The sequence below is a fragment of the Triturus cristatus genome, chromosome 11, assembly GCF_964204655.1.
Source record: "Triturus cristatus chromosome 11, aTriCri1.1, whole genome shotgun sequence".
Taxonomy (NCBI): domain Eukaryota; kingdom Metazoa; phylum Chordata; class Amphibia; order Caudata; family Salamandridae; genus Triturus; species Triturus cristatus.
Window position 1 is genome coordinate 1,005,879,521 of NC_140594.1, and position 23,700 is coordinate 1,005,903,220.

Sequence of the window (23,700 nt, forward strand, 5' to 3'; positions counted from 1 at the left end):
CCATAGCATCTGGCAACCCAGTGTTTACCTCTAAACTTTATTTCCCTAGTGGCCTCGCTTGTGTATTCCGTCAGCTTTTCGCGTATAAGTGCTAGTGTAGAGTCATTAGGTACGTCAGCCAATGACGCCTCCAATGACTTAAGCTCTGTTTCCAGCGTTTGCAAGCGTGCTATTATACTTTTCAGCACACCGGAGCCTTTGGCGATGCAGATGCCCCTTAGAGTCACTTTAAATGCATCCCATATAGTTTCCACTGCCCTTACCGAGTCTTTATTACGTTTAAAAAAATCTAGACACTCTTCCCGCAGTTCTTCCTGAAACACCACATCGAGCAGCATCCGTGGCTGCATACGCCAGGCTGTCATTGGGGGGCCAAGGTCAGCCGCTCGCAGTGTGACGCGGACTGGCGAGTGATCTGACAGGGTTCTGGGTAGATGCTCCGCTTTGGTCAGCGCTGTATAGAAGGGGGGTGAAATGAAGACATAATCCAGCCGGGCCCAGGATCTGGCCTGTGCCGTGAAATGCGTGCCCTCTCGAGTATCGGGATGGAGGCATCTCCACGTGTCGATCAGTGTGTGCTCAGCTAGTATTTCAGAAAACATCGTGCGCGCTCTGGTGCAGTGATGCGGGGCCGGATGAGATCTGTCTTTTTGTGGATCAAGTGTGGTATTGCAGTCCCCCCCCCCAGATGAGGCGCCTCGGGCCTAAGCCCACGATGGTCGCATTGAGGTTCGCGAAGTACTGCGGGTCATCTACGTTGGGGCCATAACAGCAAATCAGGGCAACCGCTACACCACCCAACCTACCCCACAACATCGCTGTACGTTCCCTCCATAACCAAGGGCACCCCTCTTTTCACCAAAATCGCCGTACCCCTAGAGTATGAGGAGTAGGAAGAAAACAATGCACACGTCACCCAGCGACAAGCAAATGTGTGATTAGCCTGCGGTCGCATATGCGTCTCCTGAAGGAAAGCTATGTGGACATTATGGCGATCCAGATAAGAGAGTATCTGCCTCTTTTTCCTGGGGTCCCCAAAACCTCGCATGTTCCAAGTCAATATATTTAAATCAGTGACTGCTCTACCCATGTCCGCAGCAAAAGGAATCACATTTCACCATTATTTCACCCGGCATCTCGTTAGCCTGTGTGTACATGCGAGAGCTCGGCAGTGCTCGTCGTCTAATGCAACAGCGCACTCCATGTCCCGCAGCCCTGTATGTAGTGCCGCCCAATCTCCTGCAGATGTGTGTATGCATCTCAAGTTCTAGAAGGTGCTCTCCCTGCAGTTCCCCAGCATACAGACACGCAAACTCCCAATATAGGAATACTGTAAAATACGTGGTGCTAAACATATTAATAACATTGCAAAAAAAAACCCTCCCCCACTCCCCAACCCACGAGACCCTCATAAAGCCCCCTGCATCCATCAACACATCACACCCAACACTCCTTGAGATCGACATCCTCAGATAAGACACAGTACCAAGAGTCCTGCATATCTGTACCAAGATGATCTCCCAGCATACTACAAGTCTTGCCATTACCCAAGACACATCTAGAACCCCTCTCCAGTTAAAGTAACTCGAGTATACTCCTACAAATATTATCTGTAATACATGTACATGACAGAGTCTTGTCACCAATCTAAATGAGGGTATCCCAGAGAGTCCAAAAAAACCGACGGAGACATGAAACACCATTAAGATCCCGCACCCACCCCCCACCCACTGAAGCTTCCCCAACTTGCCAGCATCCCAACCCTACCCCCCACCCAAAAACCCCCTCAACCAGCTCAACGTGAGCAATAGAGTCAATGTGTTCAGTGGGGTACACCCCATAAGGTACATCAAGAGGGCACCCGTAGCCACTCCCCACCGCCCGTCCCATCCCACCAGCGGGGGAGAGAAGCGGGGGGGGGGGGGAGAGGTGCCTGGAATACGTTACCGACCACCGTCCTAGATCCGGCCATAGCAGTCTCATGCATAGAGGCGCCGGCATTGCTGCGTATCCATCAGGTGCGTTGCTGCGTTGCCAACATTGCCCCAGACTGCCAGTGCAGCGGGCAACTAACAAAAGTGTTCGGCTCCCCAACTAGTTATTATCCACAGGGTCATCTGCATCACCGTCATGTCTCACAGTCCGCGCAGCCCTAAGGGTCTTCAAAAAATCTTCTACTTGTTGCGGGTTGGTGAAGAAATGCTGTTTCGCCTGGTGCGTGATTCTCAGTTTTGCCGGGTATAATAGTGCATAGTCAATTTGCAGGGCCCGCAGTTTCTTTTTGACCTCGAGAAATTTACGCCTCTGTTCCTGTACGATAGGTGTAAAGTCCGGGTAGATAGTGAAGCTGACCCCCTCACATGATAGTGACTTATTCGTGCGCGCGGCACGCAGCGCTGCATCCCGGTCGCGGTAATTCAAAAGTCGGGCAATTATGGGCCGAGGTGGAGCGCCAGGCTTGGGCCGCGGTGCGCTCTCTCAACGATGAACTGCTTGGACAACGCTTCACCCCCCACTGAGGCTAGGAGTATCCTTTCTATGTAGTCTTCCATGCGCCCGGTATTGGTGGACTCCGGCACACCAACCACGCGTATGTTGTTACGCCGGCTGCGGGCTTCCAACTCCTCGTTCTTTGCAGCTATGACCCTTAATACGTTATCCATCCTCGTGAGCTGCGCATCATGTGATGCAGTGGTGTCCTCGTGATCAGATATCCTCCGTTCCGCTTCGGTAAGACGTTCCTCATGTAAGTCTAGTTTCTGCGCAAATGCGTCCACTCTAGACGACAGCCGATCCACTTTATCCACGACAGTAGCAAAGCCCTGCCTCATTTCTTGCATCAGCTGCCGCAAGTCCGCTGTCGGAGGGTCAGTACTTGCCCCATCGTCCGGCGAGTCATTAGATCTACCCGCATCCTGGGCATTACGGGCACCCTTCTTAGCCGCAGGGACCTCAAAGGACAGCTTAGGCTGTCGGCTGTCTTATTTACCCATCGGGAGCTGATAACGTGTGCCCACAGCAGCAGACAGAGGGGCGAGCCACAAGTACCGCACAAGTTGAATCAGGGTCAGTGATTACAGTTGGAGCAAAGCGCCACCACCGCAGGAGCCAGCAGCTTCTAGCAAGCGCCCGTCCAGTATCCGCAGACCGGAAGTGAAGGCAGGGGGGGGGAGACAGCCACCGCTGCGATCCCCCAATGGACGCTCGCCCACTATTGTAGCCTCGCAGCAGCCACGGAGCCTCACCATCCAAGGGGCAGCCGGACCGGCAGCAACCGAACAGCACCCACCAGAAGGCGCAATGGGCCAGCCCTCCAGGGTCCCCCACGTTCCAAACAGTCACACGGCCATAGTAGTATCACCTCCATACACTTGCGATGCGCAGGGGTCCCAGAAACATAGCATACGCCCCACCGACTCCTCTGTATGCCTCCTTACTGCACCGCAAGTGGAGGCGTGTACTCCCTCCTCAGTGCTTCGCAGTATGATATGGCATCCGGCCTCCCTCACATCCGGTCACCTCGGCTCTCCGCTATGCCAGGCCACCCGCCGGTTCGTCCACTGATGGCCTAGCCACACGGCGGGCTCTCCCGGGGTCTCAGAGCTTGTAGGCCTCAGCCACCACACCGACTCGATGATGCGCCCTGAAGCACTCCGTCCGGTCTCGACCTCAACATGGAGGGGTGGGGGGGGGAGGCGCCTTCACTCTGTACCCAGTTCACCCCAGCTGCCAAACTCCGCTTCTCCGAGTCCTGCAGCAGTCAGCAAGCTGCCATAGGTTCAATCCCGGGGTCGTTCGCCACACCGGGCCGTTGCATCCGGCAGATCTGCACACATAGGCACGGGGGGTGGGGAGAGGACTGCAACCCGTACAGCGTCCCGTGCTATCTCCGAGTCCTCCGCTTCTCGCAGCAACTCCTCCTTCAGGGTGCCTCAGCTCCGGACCGCTGTCTGGGCCCGCAAGCCTCGTGGTGCGCCCCGGGCTGGCGTGGATTGCACACCCAACACCTCGCTCCACCACCTCATAGCCCAGCGTCGGGTCCGACTTCAGACGGCAATATCTTCCCCGCCTCCGATCACACAGGCTTCAAACGTCCACCGGGAGACCACTCCAGCAACAGCAGCAGCCTAACGCGGTTTTCGCCATAGGAGCGGTAGATTTAGGAGGATAAATGAAGGATTATTCTTCCAGGCAGCAGGAGCCTCACATCAGTGCGGCCATTCTGCTTGTGCGCCCTCTAGCGCCCCCATCTGTTCATCAAACTTGCCACCCTCTTGATCCTGCATTTATTTTGTGCCTTGGCCTTAATTACAATCAGTGTGGTCTAGGCCTACAGGAATGTAGTTCATTTAGTTATTTATTTATTTATTTATGTCATTTGTAGAGCACATGAATCACCCCAGATGGGGTATCTCTGCGCTGAGGACGGCTAGAGGTGATGATTTAAGTGTTTAGAAAAATGATGTTTTGAGTTTTTCCTAAAGGTCAGGTAGTTATTGCAGAGGTGAATGTCCAAAGGTAGTTAGTTCCAAAGTTGAGGGGCTAGGTAGGAGAATGGTTTGCCTCTTAGTCTGGTTTGTTTTATCTGTGGAATGGTAAGGAGGTATGTGAAGGCGGTGTCTGACTAGTTTATCTGCCAGATATGACGGTCCCATTTGGTTTAGGCCTTTGAACACCATGCAGCAGATTTTGAATTGAATTCTTTTGCGTATTGGTAACCAGTGTAGTTTACGGAGAAGGGGAAGGGAGGGGGTTCGGTAAAGTGCACTGGCTACCAGACGAGCTGCTGTGTTCTGGACCACCTGTAAGCTGTTCAAGGAGGATTCTCTGGCAGCGATTAGCAGAGCATTGCTGAAGTCCAGACAGCTGAGTACTAAAGCGTGTACCAGTGTTTTCCGAGTGGAAGCGGGGAGGAAGTGAAAGACCTTGCGGAGTAAGCCAAGGGCATGAAAGCATGCTCGTTTGGTAGCAATTATATGTTCGTCCAGGTTGAGTTTGCTCTCTATTAGGACCCCTAGGTTTTTAATCACTAATTTTGGGGATGGAGGCGAGCCTAATTCTTCTGGCCACCAGCTCGGAGCCCAGCTTGTAACTGCGTCCTTGAAGAGCATTATCTCAGTTTTTCCTGCGTTAAGCTGCAGGAAGTTGTTGCTCATCCATGATGTTATAGTTTTCATGCCTTCCGAAAAAATATTTTAATGTTGGGAGAGTCTTTGTCAAAGGTTAGGAGAAGTTGAGTGTCATCTGCATAGGAGATTGGAGTGAACCCTATGTTTCTCAGGAGTGCAGCAAGTGGGGCGACATATACATTGAATAGAGAGGGGCTGAGACAGGAGCCTTGTGGTACGCCCTTGGTTACCGATGTGGTCTTGGATTTGAACGGTCCTAAGTTTACTGTTTGGGTTCTTCCTTTGAGGAAGTCCCGCAGCCAGTCTAGTGCGGTGTCCTGTATGCCTATAGTTTGCAGTCTTTCCAGCAAAATCTGGTGCGAGATGGTGTTGAATGCTGCGGACCGGTCGAGCAGTATAAGAATTACTGCTCGGCCTGCGTCCGCCTGCATTCTGACGTTATCTATGACATTAACCAGGGCTGATTCTGTACTATGTCGAGGGCAGAATCCTGACTGTGAGTGGTCAAGACAGCCGGAGGATTCAATGAATGCAGAAAAGTGAGTGTTGATATGTTTTTCCAACAATTTGCAATGAAGAGGGAGTAATGAGATTGGTCGATAGTTAGATATTAGCCAAAACAAAATAATTGGAAGGTGCACTCGTTTCAGAGTCAGTGAAGTGAATCGCTTATTCCATACAAAAAGTCCTTTTATTCAACAAATTGTTCAAAACTGGCACACAGCCAACGCGTTTCGTTCCCAATTCTTTGCCAGGGGGAACTTCGTCAGGGCTCCTGAATAGTCGGTCAACAATTGGCCTCAATAGTGTAGAGCATATGTAGAGCTCTCTCAGGCTGAACAATCCCACTCGGATAATTTATATAAACTTAACCACTCACTTATATTTGGTGAGAGAGAATATCTCTAGATTAAAATATATCAGAAATGAGGCATTCTTCTTCAATCCATCTGCCGGTTATTATGCCATACAAGATACTACTCTACATCGTTTAAGTTCTGAATGTCTGAATTACGATGGATCGAAGAAGAATGACTTTAGAGCAATTAAGAACAGTTAACACTGCCAAACATTCATTAAGTCCACAGGCGGTCGCTAAGTTACCGATGATGCAGCGTTAGCGTGCGTGCATCGGTGGGGAGGAGGCAGAGAGTAGAGTGGAGCCCTTTGCCAGGCGCTCGATGCTAAACAATACCTAAGTGCTGCCTCTAGCGCGTCTGCTGGGCATCGACCAGGGCATCCAACTTTGTAGTTTCGGGCAGCAACCAGCTGATCTGGTGACTACGCGTCACTTCCAGTAGCGCAACACTCCCTTCACTCAATCAGAACTTTCCGTGGTGGACCGGGGAGGCACTCCTTCGTGTGACCCTTGACCCTGACTAGCGTGGTGAGTACATAAAAAGCAATGGTGAATGCAAAATTTAGTGTTTTTTTTAAATAAACGTGACTTTAGAGCAATTAAAAACAGTTAGCACTGCCAAACATTCATTAAGTCCACAGGCGGTCGCTAAGTTACCGATGATGCAGCGTTAGCATGCGTGCATCAGTGGGGAGGAGGCAGAGAGTAGAGTGGAGCCCTTTGCCAGGCGCTCGATGCTAAACAATACCTAAGTGCTGCCTCTAGCGCGTCCCAGTGGCCCAGTGTTCTGGTTCCCAGATTGTCAGGGTGCAGGAACACCAGACACAATTTTACTAGCTGGAAAATTCAGCTGGTAATGTCGCTTTGGGATTGGGCTGCAACTGTATTCCAGCCCTGGCTGCCACCGAACCCTCTCTAAGGCCTGGGGGGAGCACTGCCAGGCAACATCCTTCCCACTGCAACCCACCCACCCCATCCTCTAGTCCCCATCACCCACCCCGAAGCCCACACTGGCACCGCTGCTAACAGTTCTCATATGTTCAAAACAGGGGGTAAATGTGTGTGTTAATCCCCATGGAATTGGGAATTCCATGAGGACAAACTGGGTCCACACAGTTAATCCACATTCCTTGGGCATTAACTCCACATGGTTAATGTGGTCCATCCAGGATCTATGTACCTAACTAGCCTCAATGCCGCAAGAAATAGCATCATGTACTTGAGATTAGCCCTCGGCAGTCAATTTTATACAACATCAATGCTGTGTTTTTGGGCTGCTTGTGTAAATTCCAGGACATAGTCACCTTTGAATAATCATATAGAATAGGCCCATGTCACCCGGAGACTGTCATCTGATGAACAGATGCAGAGCTGGCTGCAGGTAAAGAGTCCTGTTTCAGCTCACAGACCTCCGTGATATATTGGGCCTACATTATAATTGCAGACCAATGAAAATATCTGTAAAAAGATATGATATAGCATCAAAGCAAATATGAACAGGAAAATAAATAAGGGGAACAGCTATAATTATGGCAGCAGGTACAGTAGCATTCGGACCCTCTGCATTCAAACTATGGTCATTTTTAGGTCGAGCATTCAAGACCTCTTGTATATACTTTAGTATATACTTTACTATATTCTTTAGTATATACTTAAATGTGTATGTACTTTGTGGGCTGCGGAGATCAGCCCTAGGACTTGTCTGCTTCTGCTTAGGGACTTTTTTTCTGTTCAACTGCCTCTATTTAACTGTCTTGATAGAAAACGACCAGCAGAGGTCAGTAAAATACCAGAATTGCTTTCTGCTGAATGACTTTCTTTTTAAAAAATTTCTGGCAACTGCCTCTATTTAATTTTTTTGATAGAAAACGATCAGCACAGGTCAGTACAATACCAGAATCACTTAAGCATTCTCTAGATACCAGTCCATAGAAATTGTCTTCCAGGAGCACCCGTAGACAATAATATTTTTTTCAAATCCTGTATTTTCAGATATATGACCACCGAAGGCCCTGCTTTCATATTAAAAACAGAGCTTTGGACTATGCCGTGTCCCGCTGAAAGGCAAAATTGCTCTCCATGTGTTCCCATACCTGGCATGTCACGCAGTTTGGTGCTTACTTTCCCTCCATGTTAAAGAACAGTAGATGTTTCAGCACCCAGGCTAATGTGCTGCATAGCTAAATGCATGATGGCGAGACTGATTGCATTGCAAATGCTTGTTCAGTAGGGGGGCATTTTTCCTACTGGCACAACAACCCATACCACTGCTGCCATGCAACTAGATAAACAAAGCATGAATTGCTAGCCATGAAAGCGCCTGGGGTAGATCAAAATTATACTGTGACTGCTCCCAGCTTGCCTTCAACGGGAGCTGCAAGGACTCTCCATTATGGATAATGTGCCCTCCAGGGAGCCTCAGCTCCTTTCAGTTGAAAGGGATGAATGCCCTAATGCTGCCACTACATGGATCTTCCACATTTTTTGAAATTCCAATAAAAGTGAACTTTATTGCTCTTAGATCTACTTTCTGCAGCCCTACATGTCCTACTGCATAACTGGGGTATCCCATGGCAGATGGGGATCACACACCAGCCCCTGCAATTAGGTCCAACCGGTTGGGGGTCCTGGTGGGAACACCGCTGCTGTGGCGCTGCTGCATGGCCTTTTATTACAAGGGGCCGAAACCGGCCCCCACCGGTCCAAAACCAGACCCCATCCTTCCGGCCCACCAAGGAAACGCCCGGTGCCCGCTAAGGCAAGTCCAGCCCTGGGTATCACTCATCAGCTGTTTCACAAAGCCCTTTCATTGAATTAGGTACACCTTTTCAGAGTCCCATCTCAATAGATCTCATTCTCTTATTTATTTGCTTAAAATCTGCCCATAACAGGTCACCTCAGTGATTGTGTGTCTATTTACGATCTAGCACTGTCCAGGAGGAGGTAACCGTCTGAAGCACATCTCTCAGTGAGGACTCATTTTGTTGGTCCCTTGCTTCCTGTCCAAGGAATGTGTCGTTACTCACTTCTCCTTTGTATTTCTGAGAAAGCATGCTTCTCCAGTCTGTTCAATGTTGTCTATTGCTATGTATATGTATCTTTTCCCATTGTTTTTTATTATGTCGAGTGACCAGCAGAGAAGTTCCAGCAAGAAATCAGCTCAATCTTCCTTTCAAACCCCAAAAAGGTTCGGAGAGGTAGCCGTCATCAATAATCGTGTTCTTTTGAGGATCACCAGTATTTTACATTAGGTGGAGCCACAAGATTGGCTCCTCTTTATGTGCTCTGTGCTCCATGCATTTGAATAACAGTATTTAGTCCAACTCTCTACCAGTTCACCCTTCAGATAATATATCTTGTTTATTTAGTTTCCTGCTTAGCACTTTGAGGCACATCATTGTTGGGTCATCCAGTTTCCACCTCATTGTCCAATGTCCCAAATCAGTTGCCACTCCTCTGCGGTCTGGACCATATGCCATGCTTGTGGCTTACCAGATACACAGTTACAACAACAAATTTTGAAAGGGGGGCCAAAGGGAATTATATTTACCGACCCAAAGGTTACTAATCCCTTAACCCTACATACAATAACAACCAAAAGTAACCAGGGTCAAAAAAGCAGGAGCTAAATATTGCAATGAACACGCTTAAAACGAAAAAGCACACTTGTGAATAATACCATTGATATTGAATCCCATCAGCCACTATGAATAGCGTTTATCATCATCTAGGATTCAGCCATACACACAACTCTGGTGCTAGAGACACATGTGGTGTATGGGACCAAGAGAAGGCAATCAAGTTCATGGAATTCGCAAACCTTGGTAAGACATGATGTCGCTAACAAAGGATTGAAAGTGGCAGATGGTATTATAGCAGTGCAAAAACAATCAAAGAGTGCAAAAGTTAAAAACAACTACTGGGTCAGTCCCATAAGTTTATTCATTCCTGACCGAGTGGTGTGGTTAAAAAACAGTGCAAGAAACAGTTTGAAATAATAACTGCTATTGTCCTAAAGGTGGTCTACATGTTTCAGCCATAGTGATTAAATATCAATCAGGCTTTCGTCAGGACCAGATCTCAAAGCTACTGCTGCATGGTGTGAAAATCCAAAATGAAAAGGAAAAAATACGACCTACTTGGATGGAGGTATTAGGACACTCCCGAATATACGTGGAGTGCTTAGCAAATCCTGAAATAAAGAGAAAATATCACTAACAGAAATTGTGATGGAAAACAACAGCGTGGTTCACAGACTTTTTCTCAATGTTAATATGAAAACACTGTTAGCGTGCAAAAGCTCATATATTGGTTTCACTAAATAAAGTCAAAACAATCAATGTAATGAACCAGTTGAAATTTCAAACTTGATGTCACCAACAAAAAACCCAAATTTGGTTGAAAGCTTACCCCTCAGTGTAGGGGGTCACGCCTCACCCCACCTGGCATCCGCTCAGATGAAAGAGGCCCCGCTCTGTATCAAAATAAACGGGTATGGTAATGTATAAACCAAGCAAAAGTTGCTGGTCAACTAAAATCGCTACGCTGTTATCCTAACGATAGGAGCATGGCAGGGAACAGACAAGTGTCTAATGAGTAGAAATTGGTCTTGGCTATGAGTGTAATAAGCCAAATTGCGGGAGCGCTCGTCAATTATCGCAACCCATAGAAGCACCGCTAAATGTGCCTCAAGTTGAGTGATTTAAAACTCAATGTGGAATAAGGAGCGGTCAATAAGATTAGATGCTATGTAGACAGTGTGAACTTATTAAGCAAGAGCAAAACACACACAACGCATCCATTGAGCGCTTACCTATCCGTCGGTACCTCCGGCTGAAATGAGCTGGACGGGGAGGCACCGGCGCTGGTGTCGTGCGCACGTAAATAGACGCGCGTCTCTGTAACGTAGGCAACAGAATCTGCAGGGGCTTCTGGTACTTGAAGTAGTATAACAGAAGTAGATCCCAAGTCAAATAGAAAGGTGCGATAGTATTAAAAGCTCGTAAAGTACGAGAATTAATACTGGACTGTGAACAGGGACTTTTAATACTTAGAAATAAGCCACAAGAGAGAAAACCTGCAGAGTATAGAGATGTCATTGCGGGCCGGAATGAACTCAACAGTGTACCTAGTGTGTATCTCTTTAGATAGTGAGAGTGCTAGGTGACAGAGCATGTAGATCGATGAGGACCTATGTCTATGTTTGAAAAGCAAACGCAAAGCTGACTGGTGCATGTGAAAGTCTCTCTGTCAAAACACTTAAATACAGAGGCAATCTTTGGTGGTGTCAACAGTTCCAGGAATACAAAAGTGTGACTCACAAGTTTCACAAACTAGTCCACGGTATATCATCGTTTAGCCCTTGTGTATCACTATGAAGTAAATAAATCCATTTCTGTTCTTTTTTGAAAAGGAATCGGGCAATGTCGCTGACGTGTGGGGGAATGAACGGCTGTTCTAACACCGTCCATTGAAGTTCCTCTGCTTTATGCTGCAGATTAAGGAAATGTTGAGTCAATTTGGTGGCTTGTTTTTTACAGCGGATGGTACTCTTGTGTTCATTGATGCGAAGCTTTATCTTACGAGTCGTCATACCGACATACCTCAATGAGCAGGGGCAAGTGATCAGATATATAACTCGTTCTGAGTTGCAATTAGTATGTTTGGTTAGAGTCCAAGGTCTCTGTGTCCCGATGTCAATCTCTTTAGTGGGTGCAGTCTGTGGGCAGGCAGTGCAAGTACCGCAGGGGAAATGTCCCTGCACCTTCGGTAAGTCCCATAGTGTGTTAGTTCTAACAGATGGGATAGTTTTTGGTCGAGTGTGCACAAGTGTATCTCTAAGATTAGTACCTCTTTTGTAAGAAAAAAGAGGACTAGGAAGAGTGCCTTTGCCGATATTCAAATTCGACCAATGTCTACGTATGCTTCTTTGAATCTTATTTGTCTGAGTACAAAAAGTATGCACAAACGTGAGTCTAGACAAGGGTGTCTTAGTTACAGGAGGCTCCAACAAGGCATCACGATTGTTATTCAGTGCTCTCTTCATTGCTTTCTTCACAAGATGTGAAGGATATTGTCGTTGTTGCAACTGAACCGAGGTTTTCTCTCTTGTGGCTTATTTCTAAGTATTAAAAGTCCCTGTTCACAGTCCAGTATTAATTCTCGTACTTTACGAGCTTTTAATACTATCGCACCTTTCTATTTGACTTGGGATCTACTTCTGTTATACTACTTCAAGTACCAGAAGCCCCTGCAGATTCTGTTGCCTACGTTACAGAGACGCGCGTCTATTTACGTGCGCACGACACCAGCGCTGGTGCCTCCCCGTCCAGCTCATTTCAGCCGGAGGTACCGACGGATAGGTAAGCGCTCAATGGATGCGTTGTGTGTGTTTTGCTCTTGCTTAATAAGTTCACACTGTCTACATAGCATCTATTCTTATTGACCGCTCCTTATTCCACATTGAGTTTTAAATCACTCAACTTGAGGCACATTTAGCGGTGCTTCTATGGGTTGCGATAATTGACGAGCGCTCCCGCAATTTGGCTTATTACACTCATAGCCAAGACCAATTTCTACTCATTAGACACTTGTCTGTTCCCTGCCATGCTCCTATCGTTAGGATAACAGCGTAGCGATTTTAGTTGACCAGCAACTTTTGCTTGGTTTATACATTACCATACCCGTTTATTTTGATACAGAGCGGGGCCTCTTTCATCTGAGCGGATGCCAGGTGGGGTGAGGCGTGACCCCCTACACTGAGGGGTAAGCTTTCAACCAAATTTGGGTTTTTTGTTGGTGACATCAAGTTTGAAATTTCAACTGGTTTATTACATTGATTGTTTTGACTTTATTTAGTGAAACCAATATATGAGCTTTTGCACGCTAACAGTGTTTTCATATTAACATTGAGAAAAAGTCTGTGAACCACGCTGTTGTTTTCCATCACAATTTCTGTTAGTGATATTTTCTCTTTATTTCAGGATTTGCTAAGCACTCCACGTATATTCGGGAGTGTCCTAATACCTCCATCCAAGTAGGTCGTATTTTTTCCTTTTCATTTTGGATTTTCACACCATGCAGCAGTAGCTTTGAGATCTGGTCCTGACGAAAGCCTGATTGATATTTAATCACTATGGCTGAAACATGTAGACCACCTTTAGGACAATAGCAGTTATTATTTCAAACTGTTTCTTGCACTGTTTTTTAACCACACCACTCGGTCAGGAATGAATAAACTTATGGGACTGACCCAGTAGTTTTTTTTAACTTTTGCACTCTTTGATTGTTTTTGCACTGCTATAATACCATCTGCCACTTTCAATCCTTTGTTAGCGACATCATGTCTTACCAAGGTTTGCGAATTCCATGAACTTGATTGCCTTCTCTTGGTCCCATACACCACATGTGTCTCTAGCACCAGAGTTGTGTGTATGGCTGAATCCTAGATGATGATAAACGCTATTCATAGTGGCTGATGGGATTCAATATCGATGGTATTATTCACAAGTGTGCTTTTTCGTTTTAAGCGTGTTCATTGCAATATTTAGCTCCTGCTTTTTTGACCCTGGTTACTTTTGGTTGTTATTACCAGATACACATCCTTCAACGCATTGCTCTCAGACGGTTGCGTCAGGAGATTCCACACACCTGCATTGCAATGCGCTTATTGTTCTCTAGTAAGCGTTCTTGCAGGCGCACTGAGACCTGCAGGGGACCAGAGGAGGCATCTCTTCTTTCCCAGAAAGTCCTCCTAGGAACTGAGTAATATAACCATCTTGTCTTCTCTCTATCTCACGAGTCACCTACCATTCCATACAGCAGCCCCCGACTCTACATAAAAGTATGTATGACCAGATTAGGCAACACGGGCATGCACTTTGGCTAGAATGTGGCCATGCTGGTCTTTGAGTAGCCATGCCCCCTGATGGCCTATATTTTTGCAGCTTGGGTCACTGCAGCGGGGGATATTCACTCATCTCTGTATTGTCTAAGTTAGTGTTTGAACATTTGGTTAAGTTTTAGGGATGCTCATTGTTACACGAATTACAGAACTGGCACTCACAACAACATCAAATGTGTAAGTATTTGGTTAAGACCATTATCTTGTTAAATTTAATTTGTCAGTGATTTAGGACATGTTTAATTCAATTAATATTGACAATTGCATGTAGCTATAAGCAACATGTTTACATATTTTGTATAAGTAGTATGTAGACTGCATACAGTTAATAACACTGGTGTCATTTTACAAATTAAATACATGTAGAAATTGCATTTCTGTATTTTTCGAGTGTGCAGTACTCCTTTTAGGTGCAATTTTTTGTGTGTGATTCAAACCTTAATTAAAGCTTATTCTGAAGATAATATATTGACCTGAAGATTTTGCACTTTGAATTAGCTTTTTAAGAATTAAAGCAGATTGCTTCAATCATGTTACAGAATATTGGCTATATATTGGCTCTTTGGTTGTTTCCCATCAAAGTGAGCACCATGTGACATTCCTCCAATTTCATTAACATTTCCAGCGTTGAAGAAATTAGCAGCGAATTGTCTCTAACAACCGGAGTGGGCGCATCACGGTCTGCTGTGTGCTGGAATATTATCAGAAAAAATATAGCAAAGATTGCACACCTCAATGATGTGGACGAATCGACATCTTTGTAGGTTTATTGTGATGACTGCATACATGAGTTTTTTCTCCTATTGTATTACCACGTGTGTAATGTCATACCCTAACCATGTGAAATATTTGGCTGTGTTTGAAAAACCAACTCATAGAATTCCAGTAATGATAAACCATCTCGTCCCAATTGTTTAATAAAATGTATTGAAGATGAATGGCATTTCCCATTAAGTACACGTACATTTCTATAATGTCTTTCTATAATGTGTAAATGCCCAACCATGGGTCACTCTGTTGGTTTCTCTACAAGGATTGCATTGATATGTTATCCCTTTACCCTGTAACTTTCAATGTCTTATCCTTGGGTGACATTTCACTTTTCTTATTAAATTGCTGTTCTGGCAGGGAGTGCCCCCCTACCCCTACAAGTGATCCTCTTCCCTCTTTCAATTGCTTTTTCAAACACATGCTTCTTCTACCTCAAACCTATCCCCTCATTCCCCCCCATTTTGTAAATACATGCCTCATCCCTAAATTTCACTCAGGTGTAAAAAAAAATATTTTGCGCCTACGCATGCTCTACTTTTTTGAAGAGGCCCTTCCATATGCTCATTTGTTTTCTTAACCCATTCTCTTTGCGGCCTATGTAAACATGCCTTACCTATTTTTTCCAATTTATTTTAATAATGTGTCCCATAATGGGAATTTGCTCTGAGGTCCACAATTATTTCGGTCATTGCGTTTCTACGTCAAATGGGGTTTTCAATTTTCTGGGTTCTAAAAAATGGGTTTCTATTAATTTCACAGTGAATTTACATTGTGTCAAAATGCATACATATATGGTATCCTTTTAAACTGGATATGCTAACTGTTAAATATAAATATATATATAGATACATAGATACATAGAGAGATAGATAGAGATATCGATATATATCAGAATCTATCATGTTCAGGGAACAGTTTATAGATAAATATCACTAAATCGCAAAAAATAATTCCGCAGTATGTGTCACTTGCTCCTGGAAAATATCTCTAATAAAGCATGTGTAACCCTGGAATGGCATGGCACATTTAGTCAACATCCACTAAGTATTGCAGGGACATTCCCAAAGGTTTGAAATACACTGGACACAAGTTTGGGAACAGACTTGCAGATCCCCCTCAAAATCACGTAGAGGAGGTCTCGGTATAAGTGTAGATTATTTTCAAGGTTTACCTCCCTGCGAAAGGCACATCTATGTGCTTCAAAAACTATAAGTAACCAGGAGAAAGACATAATTGACAGGGCTTTATGATCATGACATCCTCACCCACACAAGTATTGGCCACCATCACTGTTGTAAAAAACAAACCTGGTGTCGAATCTAACTCCAAATTGTCACTCAAGGGAGTATTTCTTATTTTCACCTTTGACAAGATGTCTCGGCATGGACAACTTAAATTTCCATTCTTCTGAAGTCTGTAAACTTAGTACTGTTAAATCAAGTTTTATTAAGTCCTGTTATTTACAGCACTTAGCCTTTCATTAGGAGTCAGGCAGAGCAATATCTCTGGGTAGGATCAGTAGCAGCTGGCATTAATCGTGGGTGTGGAGAAAGGGGGAGTTTGTTCGCGCAGGAGGGTCACGGGGGGTTAATCAAGTAAAAAAACACACCTGTCCACGGGTCCCACATTTTCCTGCTCTCCTGCCTCAGGAAGCAGGACGACTCCCTTCCCAAAGCCAATCACAACGCTGCAATGGCAGCGTTGTGATTGGTTGGGACGCCGACCAGCCAGATGCCTATGGGGAGCCTACATGGAGAAAGGCAGAGTGCGCATGACTATCAGTCAAAACAATCAGTGCCCTCAGCAGTGGGCAAGCCACTCCTCCCCTGCCCTAGAGCAGACCAGCCCACCTGCCCGCCCCCAACCAAACCCTTCTGCTTTCTTGCAGTGCGAGAAACAGAAACATAAAATAGTAGTTTTAACATTTTATGTTTCTCGCACTACGAGAAAGAAGTGGGGTGACGCTCCTCCGCCCTAATGGAGGAGCCGCCCCTGCATAGGATACCTCTTGTCGTGATGATGTTCCTGTATGTGGAAACACCAGACCCAATAATAATTAATTTGGCAGTAAAATCACATGAGGCTTTGCCTGTAGCAGCAACCAAGCGTCTATCCTCCTCTGTGCCTCTGTGTGTGTGTGTATTTTTTTAGCATGGTGGGAACAAGTAATGCTCCTCGCAGTGGCACCTTTTTCCCCTTTTCTACCTTAAGCTCTCAACCGCCCTCTGTCCACTCTCACCCAACCCTGCCTCCCAGCTCATATTTAGCACTTGATCAGAACAAACCCCAGAACAGGGAAGACTGCTGAGTTCCACCTTGTAAAACCGGATAGGTGCAGTTATTTACCATTCTGGTGGAAGAACCCATAAATGCATGATACTGGCAGTTTTTACATTGTAATGTTAATTTCTTGTGTGGAGTCTGCACCCCACCAGTTCCGTGCAACTGGTAATGAGGGCATTTGACACTACAGGAAAGTGGTAGGAAGCACTGCGTAAAAGCAGTAGATTTTATGCTATTTTGATGAGCCCAAATGTACTTCACCATATCATGCTATATAAAAAATACACACTTCCCTGGCTTTTACTTTGTGTTCTGCCTTGAACAATAATTCTAGTAAATGTTTACAGTGGTTCCCCCAGATATGTTTAAAGCAAAAAAAGTCTTATATCGACTTAGAAGGTGCCTATTCTTGCAAAACCTTTAGTGAGCACATTAAGGGGCCTATTACGATGTTGGTCGGAGTTTCCTGCGACCGACACCTTGGCGGAAACAGAACCAATCAACCTCCGGTCGGCGATCCCAACTGCCTAATTATGATGTGACCGCACCTTTGCGGTCGCATCCCCACATTACCCTTTGGAAGGATGTTTTACGGCCGTAAACTGGCCGTAGTACATGCTCCCATAGGGAAGTGTGAGGTTGTATTAATCCCTGCACCCCGTGGCAGGCACTTTGGTGCAGGGATTAATGGGGGCACGGCCCCCAACCAGAGGCCGCAAAGGAAAGGGGGCCCTGCTAGGGGCCCTCAACACGCTTTCCAACAGGGTCTCTATTTTACGGCAAGCATCACAAATACAAATTAGTAATGTCTTTCCCAAGGCAACGAAGATTTTGAGCAATCTAAAAGATATGTTTTAGAGCGAACGCATCGAAAATAGTTTTCAATGTACAAAAATATTTGTGAATAATTTGAATAAAATTGATGATAACTGGATGATGTTATTGCATGAAAGTGTTACATTTCAGATTGAAAAATACATTCAGTTATGGTGTCCAGATAAATTGAGGCAAAGTTTCAGTTTTATTTATTAAAAAAAAAGGAAACAAATTATATAAACGGCCAGGAACTCATTCAATGGCGAGTGGCTTATTCGAGCCATCAAGTGGAAAGAACATGGAACTTACCCGCTCTGTCTCCTTTGCTAAAGGCTAAGTGTGGGCGACAAATTCCTTTCTGCTCGCGGAACTTGCGAAATTTCGACATTTTCGCGTTCCACGCGGAACGCGAAAATGTCGAAACTTCCGCGATCCGCGGCGGAACGGAAATATGCAGGGCAGGATTCATTCTGGCACGATGCTCCCGTCATTAAACCTCAACAGGAAGCACTTACAGATATAAATAAAGCAGGTGCCCAAGTTGAAGCTCAAATTCAGTAACGCATTAATCAGCACAAAAGATTCGTGAGCATGGTGGAGGCTAGGCAGTTGTGCTTTCTCCCCATATCTACCGTCAACAATTTGCTGTAATCCTTGATGGAGCTCTGTGCATCCATGAGTTTCTCGAGCGCAATCCCAGTGTAGTTCCTGACACCAGGAGGTTCTGTTCTGCTGCTCTGGTCGGTCTCTGACCTTTATAAACAAGAGGCATGTGAAATGCATAGAAGCCCCGCCCGTTTGGCCCCAGCCCATACACCAGCGGTGTGCAACGTCTTCCCGCCCTTTCCCCACTATGATGGACAGCTCACTCGAGGGACCCCGGCGCCCATCGGCGCGGTGGCCAAAGTTACAGACACAGATGGTCGCTGGAGACAACTCTTCTGGCCCTTTACGCAGCTGTAGTGTAGGAAAAGCACTATACATTTACCCACCGAGGTAGCACTTACTGATTAGCCAGTGGAAAGTACTCCAGTTGAGTAGAGGTATTGCACAAAACGGTGGCATCTTCTTGGATAAATATGCAGGGCAGGATTCCTTCTGGCACGATGCTCCTGTCACAAAAATTAAACCTCAACAGGAAGCACTTACAGATATAAATAAAGCAGGTGCCCGAGTTGAAGGTCAAATTCAGTAACGCATTAATCTGCCCAAAAATCTCCGCGAGCATGCGAAATTTCGCGTGTTAGCGGAGATTTTTTGCCATTTTGCGAAATTTTGCGAAAGGCATTTTCGCAAATTCCGCCCACCCTTACTAAAGGCACCATCACACTGCGCGCGCGCCTCCTCATACCCAACAGCCTGCGCTGCGTGCACGTTGTATTTTGAATTCTAAACTAGGCCGAGCTACAGAAAAACCATGATCTCCGACTGATGTTACAGCGACTGATGGTATAGCTCATGAAAGTGGAGCATATTATGGAAAGGCCAAACAAAAACGGAAGTTTTATATTTATGGAAGACTACAATACAATCGGAAAATATTCGCACAAGTGCGATATTATTAAAAAAAAACAACACCGATCACACTGTCAATCAAATATAAAGTGAATTTGATAAGCCGTAAAATGTAAAGAAGAAAAAAATGAGTGGCGTCCATTTGACACTGGTCAGAAACAAACCTTTGATACGCAGCACAAGGGTTATAGGTCCAAATGTAGATCAGGGTTTCATAAGGGTTAAGAAGCCTCACTGGAGACAAGAAACAAACTAACTTATGTGTATTCCTCTATTTTCATTTGATTCCACTATTAGATTAAGCCTTAGGTCAGTTGTAATAAAACACAAGCTGGAGTTACATGGGCTTGCATTTTATATGATTATGTTTATCATCCAGTCTGGTTCTTAGAGGAGTCTTTGTTTTCTTTGATGCAAACAATGTCTTGTTTAATGCGATATTTATATGTGCAAATATGTGTTCTAATTTTGTATGACTATGTCTTCAGTAAAAATATTTCAAAAAAGTTTATGGTACAAATTTGTGTCAACAGTTTCATTATTTAAATAAGTGGGGACTTCTGGAGCCAGAAGAGGACGAATGCTCATTCAGTGATGATTGGTGGTTGCGTGAAAAGATTTTTTATATTTTCTCTGCAATTGTATGTGTGTTTAGCAAAGGAATTGGGGCCAGGTTCACATATTTGTCATTTTTTGGTACTGAACTGTGATGTAAATGCCTGTGCCATACTTATGCTATTTACACACAGAAGAGATGTAATTACAAGAGATGAGGTAGGCGCTGAAAGTGATGAGCCACACAGGGGCCATAATAGAGGTAGGGCCCGGGGGCGCAACAGGCATGTGTGCATGCTTTTTACTCTGGGGGGTGGGAGGGGTGCACTATGGGATTACAGATGGGGCTGCAGGTGCTTCGCAGCCCCCTTCTGTAATACTGATAGGGCTGGAGCACATATAGTGCCAGCTCTAGCTTCAGAGGTATTTCAGTCATTTGCAAGGGGGCGTAGCTGCATGAAAATGAGGGAATCACTTTGACTTTACGCTGTATTATTGACTGGGTCATAGAGGCCCTTAGGAGGTGCACTGATAGTGTGCCACAAAAAGGTGAACCCACCCCAGAAATCCACTTGCAGGCTGGTGTAGTCACTCACGGCATCTGCCTGCAAGGAGATCTCTATCTCCTCTTCAAAGTTCAAGTGGGTTGCCACCTGCACGGTGAAACATGGAGCAGCTTTGAAACAGCTGCTCTGTATTTTACTGAATGCAGTGCCCCGGGGCAGCACATTCATTGCAGTAGGGTGCATTGCCCCTGTTTGCCCCCAGCTCAGTTGTTTAAAGGTGCGCCGTGGCACAAACAAAGACAGTGCGCTCTATCACTAATATGGGCCCAAGTGTCCCCCATTAGCATATGCGAAATTAGTGTATATGAGGAGCTGGTTTGGCCAAACAAAGCAGAGGGGGGAATCTAACAAAGCAACATATCTGACTAATCCCTTTCTCCAAGTTGCAAAGGCGAATAAATGCATGTGACAGAATTTACTCTCCTAGGCAGCTATCCATGTTTGCTTTTGCTCCTGAGGCTACTAGTGCTCCTATGGATTGTAACCAAATTATGGATTTAACAATTCATTGTGACCCTGAGGAAATGTAAAAAGGAGATAGCTCTTCATTAGGAGGTAACTTTGTTGGTGTTACTACTTTCCTTGTAACTCCAGTGACGTTCCAAGTCAAGACACAAATAAAGAACCAAAATGTGGCATTGCCCATGAATGCTGATATCTCAATACCATGACCCTGTTAGATGAAGAAAAGGAATTCGATTGTTGAAAAAAAATCATTTGTAAGGAAAAGTCAAGGAAACTTTAGGTTATGTCAGCCACATCGTGTGTGTTTAATTTGTATGTATGCGTAATTTGTGCAGTGAACCAGTGTATGGACATATGGACAACCAAGCAAAATCTGCAGGAGGCATTCGCACCACTATCGGGCTGAGACTCTGCTACAAGCTAGTGGAAGGATACCCTAGAGACACAAAAGGAGCACTTTTTTGCTTTCACCTCTGAAATAAGAAGTTTCTGTTTAGATTTTTTTGTGGCCAGGTAGGTGGGGGTTCTCAAACACAAAATATGTTTGTTGTTATAGAAATGGTGAGAGGATTCTCTAAAACATGGATTGCCCATTTTATGAGTAAAGGTGAGAGCAAGCAGCAAAAACATACTGTAGGATAGTCTCTATGCTATTATAGGGGATGAAGTAGAGAACGCCCATTTATGTTTTGTGTGCCATTTAATGCACTGGGTAAATATTTAGGGGTTTATTCACAATAGCAACTTACACTTGAGAGTAATTTACTTACACATGTAAGTTTGCTATTCCACTTTGTAGTAACTTTGCATGTCTCCAACTCCAGAATTAAGGGGGTGGAGTCTTATAAACATAAAATGCGACTGTATACTTACTGCTAGTGGATTTATGAATGTATTTTACATTCCACAAACTTTGCAGAACCTCCAACTATGATAGCTGAGACCTCTGCACACATTGACAAACCTCTCCTACCAGAGTGGAGACCTCTGCATGGAAGGGAATAGAAGAATTACATACATGTGTAACCAATCCAATACAACTGACACCCATTCATGTCCAACAATATATGCACTGGTCACACCAGAGGATCTGTTTTCCTCTTCAACTTCTTCAGCCTGCATGAAACCCACTCAGGAATAAGCATGCAGACCACCATCCAAAGAGAAAAAGGAATCCCAGCTAAGTCGCTGATCACTTTGAGCAACCAAGGACACATACTCGAGGAAAGACAGTGGGTTGCACAAGAGTGTGTGGGGTGTCGGGCAGAGGTGTCCCTCAACTCTAGTTGTTCTGGGTGCTCTATGAGAAGGGGGTGCTACCGCCTGGGCACAGGGTGCAGCTGGAGGCCCAGATGAAATGGAGGTCTTTGGAGATACAGAGAGGCTGTGTCCAGGACCAGATGTTGTGTGGGCCTGCTCTTGGGACACCACAAGTTGGTCTTGCTCAAGGCCAAGAGGAGACCCACAATTTACCTCCTCCTGGCCACTGGTGTCCATTTCTTCTGCTCCCCCAGTTGGCTTTTCAGCCTGTGCTCAGAGTCTCTTGGCAACAGATCTTGTTACTCAATGGGTGGACGCACCATCCCTGCTGTTTCTTGCTTCCTCCTCCTCACTGGTGTTTGAAAGGCTTCATGCCCACCTCCCAATCAAGGTTTCTTGTTTCTTACCCTGAGTCCTGCTGGGATCTTCTTTGCCAAGCCTGAGGCACTGAGAAGTAATGTGAAAACAAAGAGAGACCTAAATTCTTGGGTCAATAATGTATATTTGCATAGCTTTTGCTAAAAGGGATTTGTTCCTCATAGTGCTGACATTGTGGAGTCTCTCTATACTATGGTTTCATATTTACATTTTAGTAATTATAAATAGTTAAACAAGAAGAATCACAAATGTTCTGTGGAACCCACCATTTAAAGGAGGAGAAAGGATTGAATTAAGAACTGTTTTCTGTAAACAATCCACTTTAAAAGGTTGAAAATGTAGGTTATTAACACATTGCTAACGTGAGAGTGGAGTTTTAAAACTTGGAAACAAGCATTGCAAATGATGTTGAATTGGTTTATGTGTTTTGAAACAACTATTTCACAAACGAATAATTAATTTTGGGATATTTGAAGGTAAAAGGTAACAATTAAATCTTCTTTAAGATGTAAAGTACAGGTACACGAACTGGCAAAAGAGAAGTAGTACTGAATTGAATATCAGGGTTTCCATTCTGCCAAGATCAGCTGATTAGTCAATCCAAACTTGATAAACATGCATGTTAGCAAAGCTTACCTCCACAAACTTTCCTTCCAGAAAAAAAACTACTTGTTAAATATAATATGGAAAGTTATATCAAAGCTCATAGTAAGCACACGAAAGGACATCACTGGCAAAATGCAAATGCACTTAAATGATACATACTAATATACACTTACCATCCCTCTACTGCTAGAACTTTTCCAGCTGAATTTGGAGGGTCAGCCTGGCAGCTCTCAGGTCTCTTTGTTACAGTGATGTCATGTTGGGGTACTGAGAATGTGCCTGGGAGGACAAGCTCATAAGGTCCTGGTCTTAATTCTGGCCTAGCAACAAATGTCCTCCTAGCACATATGGTGCGAGAGGCTGGGCTGGTATATGATATACACTTATGCAAGTGGACACCCTGCACAAGTCCAGACAACCCTTATGGTGATTTAGGAGGTCTTAGGCAACCGCAGAAAGCTCTCTAAGTGGTAGCTGTGGAGAGCAGCCGTCAGGCTTAGTCCAGAAGGAGTGTAAAGAAGCTTGTTTTACGAGAATGCAATCTTATAGGTATAGATTAAGTGAAAAAGAACCACACAATGTATTTATAAAAAT

The 23,700-nt window shown here is 45.0% G+C and overlaps 1 protein-coding gene across 1 annotated transcript in view; it reads left to right on the top strand.

The window, feature by feature from the left end:
- The window catches only part of LOC146785832 (transient receptor potential cation channel subfamily V member 6-like), a 304,076-nt gene extending 289,291 nt beyond the window's left edge, over nucleotides 1-14,785 (top strand). The window contains exon 18 of the mRNA XM_085635166.1: nucleotides 14,517-14,785. Within this exon, the coding sequence (XP_085491292.1) occupies nucleotides 14,517-14,655 (139 nt within the window). The 3' untranslated portion in view covers nucleotides 14,656-14,785. The remainder of the gene's footprint in view (nucleotides 1-14,516) is intronic.
- Nucleotides 14,786-23,700: the final 8,915 nt, after the last annotated feature.